This window comes from Panulirus ornatus, chromosome 40, assembly GCF_036320965.1.
Source record: "Panulirus ornatus isolate Po-2019 chromosome 40, ASM3632096v1, whole genome shotgun sequence".
NCBI classification, from domain to species: domain Eukaryota; kingdom Metazoa; phylum Arthropoda; class Malacostraca; order Decapoda; family Palinuridae; genus Panulirus; species Panulirus ornatus.
The window spans coordinates 9,579,174-9,598,681 of record NC_092263.1 but is presented as its reverse complement, the minus strand read 5'-3'; the positions used below and the strand labels follow the sequence as shown (position 1 = coordinate 9,598,681).

The 19,508-nt window shown below is 36.8% G+C and overlaps 1 protein-coding gene across 1 annotated transcript; it reads left to right on the top strand.

The window, feature by feature from the left end:
* Positions 1-5,120: 5,120 nt before the first annotated feature.
* Positions 5,121-14,506, top strand: Faa (fumarylacetoacetate hydrolase). Its single transcript, XM_071685442.1, has 8 exons — positions 5,121-5,286; positions 6,683-6,793; positions 7,414-7,535; positions 7,724-7,864; positions 9,110-9,360; positions 9,570-9,776; positions 9,986-10,134; positions 13,746-14,506. Exons 1-8 carry the CDS (start codon positions 5,203-5,205, stop codon positions 13,938-13,940), a joined length of 1,260 nt encoding a protein of 419 aa, XP_071541543.1. The 5' UTR covers positions 5,121-5,202; the 3' UTR covers positions 13,941-14,506.
* The last annotated feature ends 5,002 nt before the right edge of the window (positions 14,507-19,508 follow it).

The following is a 19,508-nucleotide window of genomic DNA, read 5'->3' as shown; positions in this document are numbered from 1 at the left end:
ACGTGTTAATTTGAACCATGTATAATTGTTTACACTGCATAGTAGGGCAGAGGCCTGGGTTCAGGGAATGCAGAGTGGCTTCCCACCTTGTTTATCTCTGTGTGAATGAGCTTTGTTGATATTTTTGAGCATTAGAGTTATAGGTGAACATTTGGAATCTATACGTACCTCTTGGCAGGAATTTTTCTTACCAGTGCCCACATATGTTGCAGGAATAGTTCATAGTTCATTTGATCATCTCTCCATCTTTGTGATTTATGTCAGTCATGATTATATAACTTTTACTAGCTTTTTTAATATCTGCAGCCTCATTTAGACATTCTAAATTCTCTTAACCTGACATTTTAAGTTTCCTCTTCAAAACTTAAAGCACTTTTCCCAGACCTCATGTAGGCAGCACTTGGTACAACCTACTCTTGTAATCCAAGCAGTCAGAGTTTGCCACCTGCATTTGAAGAAACCTATGTTTCCTTAACTTATGAAAGGTGTGTGTTGATGCCAGATGTCACTCCTACTAGGTGCCAACAAGGTTCAGTTACCCAGAGATAACCAGGGTGGGAAGATACTGTGCGCCCACCCCACATAGGCCCCTGCCTGTCAAACAGAGATTGTGTATAGTTCAGTTGATAAAAACAGTGAAGTAGTTACTTGCATGTGTCAAGAGACCGTGTACAGTGATTTTGAATTTAACTAGAGAGATACATAGTTTCCAGGCGTAGTTACGGATTCAATTTAAACTGTGGCAGCACATGAAGATTCAAAAGGCCTTAAGAGATAGTGTTTGAATGGCTGATGTTGTTGAATGTTTCATGATTCTTTTCATACATCTTAAGTTTTGCTAAGATTTAACCATTTGTGGAGACAACCATTCATCAAGCACAGTTTCAAAAGTTAATGAAAACATGTATATTCATATGTTATAATTGGAGTTAAGTTTTCTGTTTGTTGGCCTGGTAATGAGATATGATATCTCTAAATATCATGAATGTTTCTTGTTATCCTTACAATGGTTCTACTCATTTATTTATATTCATATTATTTTACAACCCGAGGACCCATCCACACCATCCAGGGGTTATTGCATTTCTAAGGCTATTCTACACTCACTATCAGGTACAGAATGGTTTTCTTTGGAACAAGAAGTTCTTTGACAAAACTTTACTATTACATAAAGTGAACATGATACAGTTTTGCCAAAGTTGACTTATCATTCGAGGTATGACCTCAGACAGGCAGAACGTAGCCTTCGAGGATGATGAGCACTCCCTGCATTGTCTTTCTTTTTTCTGTTTCATAATTCTCTCTATACTTCAATTAAGGGCCAGCCATCATGTGGACTTTTGTCCGTGACTGGAGCCATCATCATAAAATATGTGTATATGTATATTCTTTTCTATATGTATTCACCATTCCCTGCATTAGCAAGGTAGCATTAAGAAAAGAGGACTGAGCCTTAGAGAAAATAGCCTCATATTTATTATTATATTGTACATGGTCACTGTTTCCTGCATCAGGGAGGTAGCACCAGGAAACAGATGAAGAATAGCCCATACATAAATGCCCATACATGCATATACACATATACACATGACAGCTAGAGACTGAGTGTGAGCGAATGTGGCCTTTGTTGTCTTTTACTAGCGCTACCTCACGTGCATGGAGGGGGGTGCTGTCTTTCATGTGTGGTGGGATGGTGATGAGAATGGATGAAGGCAGCAAGTATGAATATGTACATATGTATGTATAATATATATATGTCTGTGTATATATATGTATGTATACGTCAAAACTTATAGGTATGTATATGTGCATGTGGGGCGTTTATGTATATACTGTATTGGTGGGTTGGGCATCTTTCATCTGTTTCCTTGCTTGGCCTCGCTAACGTGGGAAACAGCAACTAAGTATGATAAATATAATATAGATAATACACATATACATACACATACACAGATATACACATATATAGACATGTACATATTTATACACACTTGCCTTGATCCATTCCTATTACCAAACTTCACCTGCTCCAGGTTACAACCTCAAGGCCCTATCATTATGAGTAAATCTCATCAAAGGACTTCTCACTCTAACGTAGTTTGCATTTCCCTGCTGCTGGGGGTATCACAATCTTGGGCTGCTGGGGTCTTGAGAAAGAGGTCTTCGGTAACGCAAGAACTCTTTCATAGTGATTAGTTCTGGGTAGTAATGAATAGATATATTAATGTACCTGTATATGTACATATGCAGTTTGTGCATATGCCTATAATGAACTAATATGTATTTGTTTTCTCTGTTATTGTTTTGATGTTTATATCTATACCTACATATACAGCAGCCTTCCTTTGATTTTGATAATAATTATTCATTTGGTAAGTTAAGCTTTTATTTACAAATACAAAAAGAAAGTTATTTCTTGGTTGGATTAAGATTTTTTTTTTCATCGTTTTACAATCATTTGCTAATGTTGCCCATAGTTTGTTCAGTGTGTTTTTCCAAACTGTTAGAAGTGTTAAAATAAATGTATGCTCTGAGTTGACTATAGTTCATGAGTTAGTATTTTGTTTTTGGAATGTACTATTTGTTCAGTGCTGTTGTCATTTTGGCAGAGGAGAGGGACATGTTATTTTTGGAAATCATGGAGCGGTGAGTGATTTTCGCAACAGTTTTGTATGGAAGAGTTACAGTTGTTCATGTGAGCCAAAGAGAGTTGCAGATACTCTTGTCCATTGTGGAGGAGAGCGTTTGAGATGTATAATTTTCTGTAAGGGAGAGTAATTTATATGTATATGACAGTCCTCATAACATTCTAGACAGTTGCAGAAAATCACTTTTTTCCGTGATGGTCCTTGAGGGAGGAGGGATGGATATTTCTCATAGACAAAATCTTAAATGTTAAGGATGGCTCAAGATTATTTTTTCATCTATCCTGCAAATGTCAGAGACTGACAGTGGAAATTGAGTCAGTTCTTAATCGGCCCATGTTACTATGTAGTCTAACTTACAGGAATGATATAAAATCTTTTGTATAACAATATTTTCCTTTGAAGAAATGTGATCCTTCATTTCCATAATTTTTCAAAATTAATGAATATGAGTTTAAAAAGGTATGGTCATAATGAAATGAGAATATACAAGAATATATATTTATGTATAAATAAATTTATCACCTGAATTTACTTTTATCATTTCTCCTAGAACAAGTAAAGCTTGTCATAGTAGCAAGATACAGGGCGAGTTATTTAGCATTTAAGCAAGCCTGCGACCAGAACATATACAGTAATTGTTTAGATGAGTAGAAAATAGTCTATGTTAGGAAATAGATGATGTATAGATAGATAGGAATCAAGATGATGTATAGATAGATAGGAATCAAGATAAGGAAAGGTGGGGTAGGAAGGGTTTGTTCGCCACATATCCCTTGAGCTAAAACAGTAAACAGTAAAGTAAATGATTTTTGATGATTAATGTATTATTTTTATGACTGAAACAACTTCAGCCCCTCAAAAGTAAATGTTTTAAGTTTGAATGATTTCCACCAGTAAGGCATGAAAAGAGGTTATAGAAATAAGTTTTATGAATTTTTCTCCTCTATGCAAAAGCATTGAAATTTGTATCATAGATCAAAACTGTCTTGAGTATTGCTACCACCTGTTTTAACATACACTAAAGAATAATTTTTATCCCACTCTGGTTGCCAGACAAAATGAATGTGTACCAAACAGCTATAATCATTTTTATGAGAGTTTGACTAATATTTATGGTTGACTTTACCATCCAAATAACTGGAACAAAATTCAAAGATCTTTGGTATTCGACTTGTTCTTACATTTTTTTATTTTGAGTTTTTCTTTAGCATCATAAGAGATGTCAAGGTCTCCCAGACCTCGCTAGCAGGGGGACATCACCCGCTCATACATAAATGAGATTTTTATATAGTCTTACCAATTTATTGCCACAATTGTGGCCAATTTATTGTGTACTGTCATTTATAATGTGACCCATTGAAATGTGGAGCCTAAGAGGAGTTTAGAATGTGATGCCAAAAAAAAATCGACGTACAGGGAGTGTTACTTATCTGTATACGAAATTTAGTATTATATAAGACATGTTAAATTGTTTATTTGATAATATCAGTTTTAAGGCTATTACCATCTTAAGAAGAGAAACTGTTTGGAAAGAGTGACATGTACAGTAATGAAGTATTCTGCTGCTTGAACCTACTTTAATTACGTTGTTCTCTATATTATTACATGTCAGTAATTATATGCATTTATCAGTAATTATATAAGTATGGAATTGTAGATTAATAGGCCTAGGCTGCTGTGGAATTCATCATGACAGCATGCATTAGAAATCTGCGTTCTTTTACATCGGTGAATAAATATTTTTTAGATATATGAATATACTTTAAAAATAGATTTAGAATTTTTTTTTAATGGTATCCTTTATTTTCTTAACTATCACTGTGGACTATTACATGGTGTTTCTTTCTTTCTCTGGAATGAGTAAAATTTCAGGCAAATGGTAATGTTGTCAGGCCATAAGGGCGCCATTGCGATGCTGTCCATTTACTTGCCGTCCTTGGAAGTAATTTATAGATATATCGTTCCTAGTAAACTAAATCAATAAAGGATACATAGTAAAAGTCCAATTATTTATTGAACAAGTCATTTGGCTTTAGACAGCCACTGTCATATTATAATCACCATTCGAAAAATGACACAATCTTCAGGTGATAAAAGATAATTTTCCGACTGTAATAATTCTCTATATCATGGCCGATGTAATTTTTTTTGCTTGAATCGAATATTGACCAATGAAAACCCTAATTCATGTGACGTCATTAAGCGGAACCAATCAGAATACGTCTTACAAGTTTTCCTGACGACACACCTCCAAGTGTTCCCAACTCCCGGGAAATTCATAATCTAATAAATATCATATCATTTTATGATATAGACACTAGATACATATGAAAAGAACAACGCTTATGTGAATAATAATAACGTATAATTAGAAGGAATTATATTATTAATGAGAGTAAAAATAAAAATTGTTTGATTGGTTTGGCAACTCGAGCAGGTGGTGGCGGGGTTTTGAGCCGGCTGGAGCGGGCAGACGGCTTGGACTGCAGACTACCCGCAAAAGTGAACGAGTCAAGACTGTCATTATTTCCTGCTGCTGATCAAGCCCTTCGAGATGAAGTCCTTCTTGCCATTCACCCCCGACAGCCACTTCCCCATCCAGAACTTGCCCTACGGCATATTTTCGACCAATGACAACGTGAGTAACGATAGTAATTAGATGATTGAGTTGGGTTGCTAAGGGGCCCCACCATTCATGTCTCCCCCCCCCCATCTTTATTATTCACCCCTCCCCCCTGGTCATTACCCGGGCTGCACTGCTTGTCTTTGTCTGGAAGCTTATATAATATTTGCATGACTGTTTCCTCCATAATTCTTCATGTTAAACAAATCTTAAGTGGAACTTGTTTTTTTGTTTTTCTTCAGGTTTGCGAGTCCTTGGCCACACCCCCCCCCTTCCTCCCCACTTTAATGGGGGAGGAAGGGGGATTTTGCCAAGCAAATATTTGTTGTTGTTGTCAGCTGCTAGAAAGTGTTTGATCACAGTGACGAAGTACATTCTGTGTTGCCTCTAATTATATTTAGGATTCCGGGTCATGATGACAATTTAGTATATCCACCCAATCCCTCAACTCGAGTCGAATCACTTTTCCTCCCCCCAATCCTTCAGCTTGAGATAGGTCGAATCATCTTCTTCCCCAATCCTTCAGCTTGAGATAAGTCAAATCACCTTCCTTCCCCCAATCCTTCAGCTTGAGATAGGTCGAATCACCTTCTTCCCCCAATCCCTCAACTTGAGATAGGTCGAATCACCTTCCCCCTCCCTATCCCTCAACTTGAGATAGGTCGAATCACTCCCCCCAATCCTTCAGCTTGAGATAGGTCGAATCACCTTCCTCCCCCAATCCTTCAGCTTGAGATAGGTCGAATCACCTTCCTCCCCCAATCCCTCAACTTGAGATAGGTCGAATCACCTTCCTCCCCCAGTCCCTCAACTTGAGATAGGTCGAATCACTTTTCCCCTCCCCACTCCCTCAACTTGAGATAGGTCGAATCACTTTTCCCCCCTCCCCCTCCCTTCCTCCTCCAATCCCTCAATTCGAGATGGGTCGAATCACTTTCCCCCTCTTCCTACCCCTATTCCCCCAACTCATGATGGGTCGAATCACCTCCCCCTTCCTCCCTCCCTCCCCCAAATCAATCACACAAGATATATAATGATGAGAACTCGGGAATCAGATGAACCTTGAGCTAACAACCCATTGTTATTGCTGTAATGGATGGTTAATGTATTTCCCCCACACTTTTATTATGAATGATATGCATATTTTATTATGAATATTCATTTTCATACATTGGTGCAATCTCTCTCATGGAACAATGAGTTGGTTCGCCCACAAACAATATGGCAAAAATAATTACTGTAAAGTACTATTTTCATGTACTTCCTTGTTCATGCTAATTAGATATTACATTAAGACTCCTGGAAAAGAATTAAAATTTGTTAATATCAGTGACATTTTTCCGCACTCGTTCCTTTGATTCACCGAACAGCATTATTCACATATTACAATGGTGTCATTTTTCATCCTCAGGCAACTCATCGTATTGGTGTGGCCATTGGGGAGATGATCCTGGACCTGTCGCTCGTCTCTCATCTCTTCACTGGACCTGTCCTCAAAACCAAACAGCAGGTGTTCCAGCAAGTGAGTAGGGTCACTTCAGTTGTTTTTGTGCTATATAATTTTTTTTGTCGAGGGGAGGGGATTGAAATGATCTGCGAATTGAGGTTGCTGAAGTGTTGTAGGGTGATGGTTAGTGTTTGAGTGGTTTCATTGTATGGCTGTGTTGAGGCGAGATTGTATCGGAGTCCTTATTTCCTAGTGTAAGTGACAAGTGCTTTTGATTTCCAGGCGGCCTGTGAGTGTTCCGAGTTTGCAGGTTTGTTATGTATGCAGTTATAGGGAAAGCAGGACCAGGCAGGCGGGTGAGTCATAGTTTTAGTTGAGAGTATATATGGATAGAAATATTTGTAATGACTCCCACAGCTAAGTAAGTTTAGGCAGTGCTGAAAGTTTGAACATCTTTGGCAGTCTGTGTCTGGACGAGTATTTACAGCATATGCCACTGTGCTCTGATTTTTTTTTTCCACCCTCAAATTTAAATGTTGATTGCTCAAGTTGATAACTGAATAGGTAGTGAGAGAAATATACAAGCACATGAATGATGAGGTGAAAGGTAGGGTAGGGAAACTAATTGGGTAGTCTGTGAATTGGAAAAACTCGTGTGGAAAATGTACATTAAAAATGCATGTTTTTGGTCGCAGGATACCCTCAATGGACTCATGAGCTTGGGCAGCCCAGCATGGAAAGAAGCCAGGTCAACTCTGCAGACTTTACTAAGGGATGATTGTCCAACTCTGCGTGATGATCAGAAACTCCGAGCAAAGTAAGTTATTTTTTTTATCTTAGTCCAATCTTCATCTTAAGGCTGATTGTTTACTATGTGTAGATCATTTTTCTTATATCCGTGAAAAGAAGCCTACCTAGATTGGCCATATTACTAAGACTTCTCAAAACTGTCAATATTATGAGTTAATAATTCAATGTAACATATTTTGCATTCTGTATTTTCAGAGCCCTTATTCCTCAGAGTTCAGCCACAATGCACCTACCAGCAGAAATTGGTGATTATACCGATTTCTATTCGTCAATTGACCACGCAACCAATGTGGGTACTATGTTCCGAAGCAAAGAAAATGCCCTCATGCCTAACTGGTCAGTAACTCTTTCTAATATATAATTACCTATTTTTATTGTGTGGGTAAGGAGTTTTATGTTCATAAAGCCCCAACTCTGTCATAAATTTCTTTGAACTTGTTTATGATATCTACATTTACCTTTTCCTTGTTATTCCATTCATCCACCACCCTTGCACTAGAAAATAATTCTTTACATCTTTCTTACAAGTAATTTCCTTGATTTCTTATTGCATTTGTTTGATCTGTTCCTGTTTATTTGAATAATTGTTCACTATCTACATAAAGCCTCTATAAAAGCATAGTTTTGATCTGGTCACACCTCACTCCTCACTTTTCTTTTGTAGACAAACGTAACGCCTTTGGCTTTTTTAGAGTAATTCAGCTTTTTAATTTCAGTGCATCTTTGTTGCCCTCTTCTGGACCTTCTTTGTGAATTGCTTCCATTTCTTTTAAGCGCAGTTACCAATCCTTATTCTAATTTTGGCCTAACATAGTATGAGAACAACTTGCTGAATATTTTCAAATTCATTTACTTGAATGAATGGTAATCTAATATTTGCCAACAGACATTTGTTTCATTTACTATTCGCCTACCATGGAACTCCAGTAACAGGCTAAGGTCATTTTATCTCCCAAGTCCACCTCAGACACGCACACACATACACACAGTCCTGCAGCTTCTTTCCTGTTACATTGTATGAGACATTCTTTCAGTGTGCCACATCCTCATTACTTTACATTTACTTGGGTAGAATTTCATCGACCATATATCACACCAACTTTTGGGTGTGTATAAGTCTCCTTGTACGTTGATGCCATCCTCTTAGTTTTTGACACCCCTCATGAATTGTATGTCATTTGCAAATATATTCAGGTAGTAGGCCATATCTCCTACCTAGTCATTCACATAATTCCAAAAGCTATGGTTCCAGAATAAGACCCTGTTATACTCCATTGATGACCCCAACCCAATTTGAGGTTAAAAGTAAAATGTAGTTAAATGCACTTGTTTTGAATTGTTGGTGATGTGTACTCCAACCTTCAGCTCGGGTATATTGTAGAGGCCTTTCAATATAGATCTTTGAGTGTCATAATCAAAGTCATGTATTCATACCCAGCTTTGTTGTTCCTCCATAGGAAACCATAGACTCCTTTTTGCTGTGTTGTTGAAGGCTTTTAGCTCATTGCATCATTTGCCCACCCACTCCTAGTAGAACAACTGAAATGAAAAAAAAAATGTGTTCATGGATATACTTTACAGGAAATACCTGCCTGTGGGTTACCATGGTAGAGCCTCCAGTGTGGTAGTCTCAGGTACACCCATACGCCGGCCAAATGGCCAGACTCGTCCAAAGGATGAGGAACCACCTGTGTTTGGGCCCTGTCGACTGATGGACTTTGAACTTGAAATGGCCTTCTTTGTTGGTCCTGGAAATAAGTTGGGTGATCCCATTGGCATTAAGGTTGCTCATGAACACATATTTGGCATGGTCTTGATGAATGATTGGAGTGGTAAGTACTTTTGGATTTTTTATTTAAGATTTTTGAGTAGAAGTAATAATAGATTTGAAATAATAGATTGATACAACTTCTCAAGAATGAAGGAGTATGTTAAATAGAGTTTTATATGCTTGTAGGACATGTAATATAAATGAATTATCAATGATGTTTATTTAGTGGAAAGCAATAGTATTATAAACAATGTATTCGCTTTCCTGTAGCACGAGACATCCAGAAGTGGGAGTATGTCCCTCTTGGTCCATTCCTGGCAAAGAATTTGGGCACAACAATTTCTCCATGGGTGGTAACCATGGAGGCTCTTGCACCCTTTGTTATAGACAGTTATGTCCAAGACCCCCAGCCCTTCCCATACCTTAAACATGAAGACAAATATTCTTATGATATCAAGCTGGAAGTGGGAATCCGAGGTAAGTTCAATGCTGTACGAGACAAAATTAGTATTGCATTTCTTTTGTTGTCATATATTGAATCATGTCCTAAAAGTACATTTCATTCTTTTGATTCAACTTGGCAGATATAGCATGTTATTTTGCCCAGTGGTAATGATGTCCACATATAAGAATTGCTTTCCTCTCTCAGTATTGTTTCTATGTAAAAAGACATTCCACCTTTTCAGCGGAAGGAAGTAACCATACAGGAACTGTATGTCGCAGCAACTTCCGTCACATGTATTGGACAATGAAGCAACAGTTGGCTCACCACACCATCACTGGCTGCAATGTTCGTCCAGGAGACCTCTTGGCCTCTGGCACCATTTCTGGACCGGTTAGTGCTTTTTCTTTTTCCTTTTTCTGGATAATACTATATTTTACACTGCAGTTAGATGTGCTATTTTTCATAAATGCCTTGCTTATGCTTGTAATGGGAGTGTGCTTGGGTTTTGAGAAGCCATGCCTTGCTTATAGGATATATAAATGACTGTCCGAAGTGTTGCCACTAAAGCAGTTTAATTCTGGTTCTACCTTGAAGAACATTTTTTGGAATGTGATTACTCTTTAAAAGTTCATTGCTAATTAGTGATACACTTAAGTCTTCAGTTAAAAAAATTTGGTAGCTATTTAGATTTTTTAAAAGAAAAAATTTTTGGTAGCTATTCAGATTTTTTTTTTTTTAGCAAATATTCAGCTCTTGTTTGAAGGTATGTGGTGCTGTATGTAGAACATTTAGAACTGCTTCATGATATGATGGCCCTTGCTTTATATTCACCTTGGACAACCAGTATGTTCTCACGAGGAGGTATACTAATCCATTACTATTGCTCTATTAACATTGGATTTTTTTATTTTGATATGTAGCTTAAACTGCTCCGGTAATTTGGAGCATGCACTGAATTTTTTTGCAAAGGCTATTTCTCATTGTATGAAATACAGCAAATATCCATACTCTTGTAAGACAATGCATGCTAGGTAATTAATGGTGCCAGTGCATTTTCTGCTTGATGGGCATTCCATGATATACATTGCGATTGACGAATATATAGTTTGCGTCGTTCGTTTCATTCCTACTAATTTTTTCTAAATCATTCTTCTATCTATCTGTATCTCTGATGGCTGTTCCAACTGGAACTCCCTTAAGGGGTGGCCATGGCAGTAGTCTCCATAACTGGTGGACTTGCCCTTAACATGCCATTGCCAGAGAGCAACTCATCGGTGTTGCAGAGCTTCATACTTAATGTTCCAACTTAATACTACTACCTAACATGTATAACTAATGCTCCTACCTACTGCTGCTACCATTTTGCCAAAAGCAGGTCTTACTGCAGGAAAATCTAGTTATGAAGAATGAGTTGCATGAGTTGACGTGTTGTCGTGTGTTATGCGTAACAAGGAGAGATTGCATGTTTGTGGACAGAAAGCAAATAGTTCATGTGTGGGTGAGGCAGAAAGGAAAGACATCTACTTGGGTCAGAGAAGTGTAACATGACAAGCACTGCAGCGCTGGCTCACTATGCATATGTCACAGATCCTCCCGATACCTAAGCGGGTAGTACTGGTAACATCCCCCCATGGTTGTTGGCTGCTTATCAACTACTACCTACAAAATTATATTCTCATAATGGAGAAAATCAAAATACATACTGTATATCCATTGCAAGTTAAGGCATATGTTTGTGGAAGTGTTATATATTGTTCTTGGTCACTTGCATTGCTGATGCATTTTTGGAGCTTCACTAGATGTTTACAAGTCAAACCACTGTTTGATTCTGCCACTACACTTACAGTGGCTTACAACCTGTTCCATACATTGAAGATGTCTAGAAAAAGACCAGTAAATAAAAATAGCAGTACTGTTGTGATCAGACAGCCCACAAAGCCATTACTTAAGGCGTTATGTTAGAGGTAATAAGTTATATGGTGACTGGTGAAAAGTTCTGCTGCTATCAAGCAAAACAAGGAGATTCATTCACATCATCAAGGCATGGAATTGGTGCAGAAACTTTCACCCACCTCATACCTCCTGCACTTTGTAGAAGGCAATTAAGAGGGACAGGAGCAGGGGTATAGAAATCCTCCCCACTTGACTTTGTAGAAGGCTATTAAGAGGGCTGCGAGCAGGGGTTGTAGAAATCCTCCCTACTTGTATTTTTTCCAAAGGAAGGAACAGAGGAAGGAGCCAAGAAAGGACTTTTTCCTCTGACTCACTTTTCTGTTCTTGATGCTTAAATAGGAAATAGCGAACACACATGAAAGAGAGAAATGTGATTTGATGGAAATGTTGGAAGACATGATGAATGTTTAGAGTGAGGATCAGAACCAGTTTAATATGCCACTCAACACCCTGGTAATTCAAGAGAAGGCAAGATCATTGTGTGAGGATTTGAAGAATGAACATGGAGAAAGCTTACAAGCAGAAACTTTTGGTGCAATCTTGGGATGGTTGAAAGGTTCAAGACTGCACAGCATCAAGGCAAAATGGGAAGCTGAAAGTGCTAACACTTTTGCTGCACCCAAATATCATGCATGAATAAAGATCATTGAAGTTGGCACCTAAAAACTTAAGGAAGCATTTAACGTTGCCGAGAGTGGCTTGTTCTAAAAGACAGAACCATTAGCCAAAGATTATTTCAGGCTCAAACCCTTACTGTACTGTCGTCAACTCTCAGAATTGTAGGACTGTGAACAGCTTTGTCAGGGCTTAGACAATGGTCTTTCCCTGTCCAGCCATTAGTATAGCAATTCTAGCACTTGTGTGATACCATGAAATCAGTCAACATGTAAAGGCCTTAGAGAAATTGAAGATGACTATGAATGGTTTGTGGAAGAAGATCAGGTTCAAGTGTTTGCTCAATTTCAAGTGAACAGTCTGCAAACCATAGAAGGAGACATTTTTAACTTAGCCGATGACTTTGTCTTCAAGAAGGGCAAAGTAGTTTAGAGTTGAACTGGTAATCTTGCAAGGTAAAGATGTAACTAATGAAAGTTAATGCTTCAGGAGAGGAATGTAAAGGTTCCAACAACCCCATCTTAGTTGACTAGACCAATAGTCTGATTTCTTTAAATGTGTTGAGTGTTATTGAAATCAATCAAACAACAGCAGTTATTAATGCAGACTGAAAGTACAGAGTACTTGAGAAGAAAAAATGAGCATTACAGTTAGCATTAGATTCCTGCTTCCAACCAAGACCTACTGCAGTGATAACACCATCTCTAGGAAGGTGATGCTGATATTGACCCACAGGGAGGCAGATGCTCCTACTGCCCCTACCTCACACTCCTTAGAAGCCCTTCACTTCTTAACACCTTGCTGCATGTTCATTTCATGCAATGTGCACCATACATTTGGATTATTGAATTATTTGCTTTTGATTGCATGTCTAGTTTTTATTCTCCATGTTTTGGGTAGAAAATCGTTTCTTTGAAATGCATCGTAGGTTTTAATTGGGCTGCATGGGAAATGTTTTGATATGATTATTCTTTATGTTGAGGTTTGGAAGAACAACCCAGACTTTTATTGGAGGATGCCTGAAGTTTTTATATTCATATATCATGCTTGAACTCTACACGTTTTGTACTTTCTCACTCTTTTACTTCGTCAGTAGAAAGGTTGGGTAATTGTGATGTTCTGCTCAAATAGATGTGGGACAGGGTAGAAGGTATCAGTTAATGCATGTAGGTGCTACTATTCTTGCTCTAAGTGAATAGAAAGGTTGCCATTTTGCTACATTTTTAGAGGAAGTTGAAATTAGTTGAGTAAGAGCTATTTTTAATAGAAGATGAGCAGTTTGTCTTACTTTTCATTGGATATGTGACACATGCTTCTTCTTGCACAGCAGGTTCATATTAGTAATGGTACTGAAATTGATAAATAAATATTCTTTTCCTAAGTTGACTTCAACCCTTACATCTGAATTGTACTCTTGTCTTTGACCATGGCAGACTGAAGAGTCATATGGGTCAATGTTGGAGCTGTCATGGCGTGGGAGTAAAACCATAGACATAGGAAATGGAGCCACACGCAAGTTTCTGCAAGATGGTGATGAAGTAGTAATGACAGGGTACTGTCAAGGAGAGGGCTACAGAGTTGGCTTTGGGCTGTGTACTGGCAAGGTTCTCCCAGCCCATCCTCTTTAGTGTTGTCCAAGACTATTTAGATACAACATGTGTTAAGCAGCTCATAGAATCAGGTTGTAGATTCCTGGTACAAATATTTTGGTAGGTATTCCAAATCTTAAGATTATGCATTCCTAGATAGCTTTTGTTTTAAAGAAATTATATGCTTTATTTTCAGGCAGTTATATTTTCTATCTAATCAATAAGTTTTCAAGCTCTGGGGTGGATCAGGTGCATAAAGGCATTAGTTTTGTAGAAATAAGGCAGGTATGGCCAATTCTTTGGCGAAGGTTTCTTTCTACCCCCAAGTGTACATTTTTGTCTTGCATATGGTATGGGAAGTTTTTTAGATTTATGAGCATAGTAATATGATTTTTAGTACTAGTTTATGCATAAATTTAATGTCAATTTTAGTTCTCACTATAACACCCATGCACTCCTGAAAACAAACCCTACCTTTAGTTCGTGTGATAGATTTATTTACAGAAACCCAAAGTTGAATATTCTGGTTTCCAACTGCAGATTTGTGTGCTGTTTGAAGGAATTTTAGACAGAGCACATGTATTCTATAATAAATGTAATTTGTACGATATCATATATTGCCCTGTTTAAGTAAGCTGAGACTGATGTCTAAGAATTAGGACTGGAATTTGATGCAATCAGTGGGAAAATAATTTATAAAGGGAATTGTGCATCTTTTGCTACTCATGATCATATACTGTGGTGCAATTAAGAAGAATTTCTTACATACTCAAGAATATCTGAATATTTCCTTGTATTCATAACACTTGCCACTCCACATCTCATACATTCCTTCACATTCATGCTATTGTCAATGTAGTTTGAATGAATACAGCAGTTTAATACCTTACTTGTCTGTAATACTTAAGCATGGGAGAGTCAGGAACAAATGAAGAATGGCTGCATTTGCACACTTTCAGTTTGTTACATATAATGCACTAAAACCAGAACCTATCATATACAGTAAAGCTCTGCAAACTGGACTAACTTTGTAAAAACTTTTTTGGCTCTCCTTAGGTAGATTACGCCTCTTTCCTAGTAATGATTCTGTCTCGTTTAGCAGAGGTTATTTTGTGGAAATGGAAGCACGTCCCCCTTATTTGGAGTTCCTCCTCTTGCAGTTCATGTTCGTGCCATTTCTGTTTTGAGGCTATTCAGTCAAGGAACCTGGAAAATTCTCCTTCCTCAGAGTTCCATTCACATACAGTAAGAAGCACTTTTTTCCCCCAAAATTTTTTTCGAAGTTGCCTTTGTGTCTTGTATGCCATACGTTACCATAAGTCAACATCTGTAAGTTGGATTATGAGCAGGAGAATTTAACTTGCAGATGAGTTGAATTGCCATTAGTTTGTTGTGTATGGCATATACACCTTTCCTTGACATGCTTGGGGTATGTATTCCTAGAAAATGTACAAATCAAATTATGTAGATTATACCTGGTATTACATGTCAGAAATGAGAGTTCCAGCACATCTTACCAGGTAAAAGAATATTGGTGATCAGTTAGTATTTTCACTGATTTTGTGAAAACAAGATCTGTATTTTCACTGATTTTGTGAAAACAAGATCTTTGTGTTACTGGTTTAGGAAAAAATATGGTCGAAGCATGCTAATGGATGTTTTTTGTGTGATAGGTTGAGTATCAAATGCTTCCATGAACTGAGGTTTTTTTATTTCTGAAATTAAGGCTTCTTGTATATCAGTAAATATGGTAAAAGGTTAACTTTTTATGGATGCTTTAGAATATGCAAGTTAATCTAAAACAACTCTCATGTACTACATCTCTTAAGTTTTTATATCACCTAATGAGTGGTTTTTTTCTACATCTCAAATTCTCTCATTTCTTTACTTTTTGCTGTCATTCATATGCCACTCCAGTATTAATTCTGTTGAGGGTTACATATGGTACAGTTTCCTGTCCTACTGCATTAATTTACTTGGCCTTTGAGCGGTGTGCTAGACATGCTGTCAGGCCAAAATCTTTTCACAAGTAGGTAGGTAGGCATTGATAATACATCTTGCCTTTTTGTTAGTCATTATTCTGTAGGAGAATCTTATAATACCCATAAAGAAATTGAAACTCCTGTTGTTGAAACTATGTACATATTTACACATACATGACATTATATTACAAATTTTAACAGACTGTGCCAACTTAGGATTAACTATACTTACAAAACTACTGTCACAGATCACTTGAGAAGTGTCACATATATGGCAACTTAAAGCCTTGAGGGGACTTTGGGCAAGAAACTTGTTACAGTGCCATAACGGAAGCCTGCAGCAATGATTAAATGAGATTTAAAGCCATTACTCATACATGTACAGAAAAGTCACATTTACACAATAATTTTTTAGGGCAAGGCTGTTTTACATAAAGTATGATAGTCACATCATCAGAAACATTTTTGTGGAAAGCCTATTTTACATAAGGTTGATTGTACATCCTCACAGACCCTTTGATCAAAGTTCCAATTTTCTGTCCAGGAGAAATGTGATTTGGTTAAGGCTTGACAAGAACATCCCAGAAATAGAGAAAACTTTGGCTCTAACTGATAGTACTGTACATTAAGGTAAAGAAATAGAAAAATTCTTTTTGTCTGACCACATTGCAAAACACTTTAGTTAAGTCAAATGTATTTTTTTTTCTTCATACTATTCGCCATTTCCCGCATTAGCGAGGTAGCATTATTAGATAGAAAATGAATTAATGATTAAAGTCAAAATTATAATGTTTATATATGACTTTCTTTATCAATAGTATGGGATTTTCTGCATGGTATGACTTACACTGATTATCACATATGGAAGTTATGACTGACATATGTACCTATGCCTTTAACATCCATAATTAGTTTGATTATTTAAAGTTGGAAAACAATCTTTTCCTACCACCATAGTTCTGATGAGGATGCAAGCACATTAATATGTGCTTATAATATCACCAATAAATAAAACTAAGAGAGATGCATCAATCCACCCAGAAGGAAAATAGTCATGGCTTAACACAGACATAACACAAAATAAAACTATTTGCTAAAACTAATCACAATTTACAGACTTCACTTTGGCAGAAAGACAGTATTGTATGCTGACAAGCTTACACTTAATTAGGTAGACCAACATTATTGCTAATGTACCAAAAGGCACGACTGTAATGCGAAGCACCTGCTGGTGCATGCAGGAAGTTCATTCAAAGTTGTGGAATGACTAACACAATTACACACACACCTTTGAGTCTGAATAAGTACTAGTTCAATAATAAAGCTTGGCAAATGAACACATTAATTTATAATGGAATATAAGACATCTGAGAAACTCGTTCATAAAAACAAAAAGTTAACAATGAAGACGGCATTAAAAGCATATACTGTACATAGATACACGTAATTTGTTACCATAACCTTTAATGTAACCTAACCAGTAACATGTTAAAATCTGCAAATTTTCTGAAGATCAAACATCTTTCTTCATCACAGACTGATCTTATTTGTATGACATATAGTACACTTGACTATCTATGGGGAAAAGACAAAAAATGGGTTTAGAACAAATAAGTGCTTTGTGTCTTGTAATCTAGGTATATCAACACAAGTCACTTTTACAACAAAAAAAAATATATATAATACAATATAGTGTTGTGACGTAGATTCAAACCCTCGTGATATATTGGGTGAAGCTCATGGTTTGGTTTTACCCAATTTGTAAACAGAAATGTTTCTCAGGAATCTTTCCCAAGTGGAAGGGATACAGTCAACCTTATATTATTACCACAGAAAAAAAAAAGCAATGAAAACATTAAGCCATTAAGGAATATGTACATATTGCAGGATCTGTTACCCTTGACCTGTTAACTAGTATAAGGTATGTACACTTTCATATGCAACCAAATTATATGACTTAAATGTGTAACTTGGCAGATCAAAAAATTTACTACAAAAGCAAACCGAGGAAATGAGTATTTTTTTATAGCTAATTTACTTGAAATATTTAATTCCACTGCTCGTGGAAGTGACTACGTAAAAACTGGATAATTAATGCTCTAAAGCTAGCTTTAATTTTGCAAGAAAACCTCGCCAAAGTTTTGTGAACTGGAAAGGGAGAAACAGGCGGGAAAGAGTCTTTAGTTTAAAACTTGGTATCTTTTAAGCAAGAAATGACAGCTCACATTCTGGAGGCATCTTATTGCCATGAAAACTGATTTGTGGATTATGGTGAAAAATGTGGCAATAAATGTCCTTAAATCTGGTGTACAGAATATGACCATAGACAAAATGAAAAGCCTTTGTATCCATAAGAAAACTATCCTGTGAAATCTCATTGTATATCTGCAATTTTTCGAGTGATATGATCGATGCTTCTCATTACAGGTCCCAATTGTAGTGAGATCATGATCATGCTCAGCCAATCGCCACACTCTCCTTCCTATTGGGTGCTCATGCTGATTCAGTCAGTGATACCATTTGTGGGAACTTTTAGATGTAGTTTCATTGTTTATAATTTGGAAGAAAACATCAATATTATGGAATCAAATAACCGAGCTACCTCAGAAGCTAATTTACCCTCTGGTACAAACAAGCAGCCCAGGAAACTGGAAGAGTGGAAGTAAATGAAGACCAAAAAGTTATGGACAAGTCCAAAACACAGAAAAGTATGTAGAGAAAAATTAGTTAGCTCTGTGCACACAAATTCAAGGACTGCCCAAGATGATGAACACTTCAGTGACTATTGATCCACGTGTAAAAGTGCTTTCTTTAGTATCTACAGCTTGGATGGAAATCATGTGGCTCCTGTTTGTGGTAGTTAGAGGTTTGCTAATGATATTCCTCTTTCTGATAACAGAGAAACTGCAGTAACTAACCAAAGGTGATATCTTTATCGCTGAAATGGATAGGGCAAAAATTGTGAAACCCTACATGTTTAAATGTTAAATTTGGTACCATTGTTTCTGGAATGATTACCATAAAAAAATTGAATCTTAAATTTCTAGAACTTCAGGTAAACAGATAATAGTAACATTCTGTATAATTACTGAAGCTATTGGTACATGTTCAAGAATATGAAAAATACGTTAGTCATTAATCAGAAAAAGGTTCATGGTCCAACAAGATGAAAGCTACAATGTTCATATGGAATTAATGTTGAGCACCAAATTCATATTTCAGATTTAATATTGTATCACAGTGATATTTAACTATTTCATATTCTTACTGGCAAGCAACAATATAAATAAATATATTTTAGTAACTATACTACTGTACATAACACACCAATTATGGCAAAAAACAAAACAATAGCTACAGACCCTTAGGCGTCTAATGCAGACAGTGCAGTATGGGGGTTGTGTATCATAATACTTTCCAGATTTTTTGTTCTGGTGATAAAACACTTTCCAGATTTTTTGTTCTGGTGATAAAACACGAGGTTTCATAGAGACATAATAGACCAACCTAATCAGTAGCCTTTGAAGAAGGGTGACATTAAAAAATCCTCTGGAGTTTTGCCTAAAAGCTTGCCAAAGATATTTAGTTCAGGGAGACCAATTGATGATGAGGAAAGACCACAACA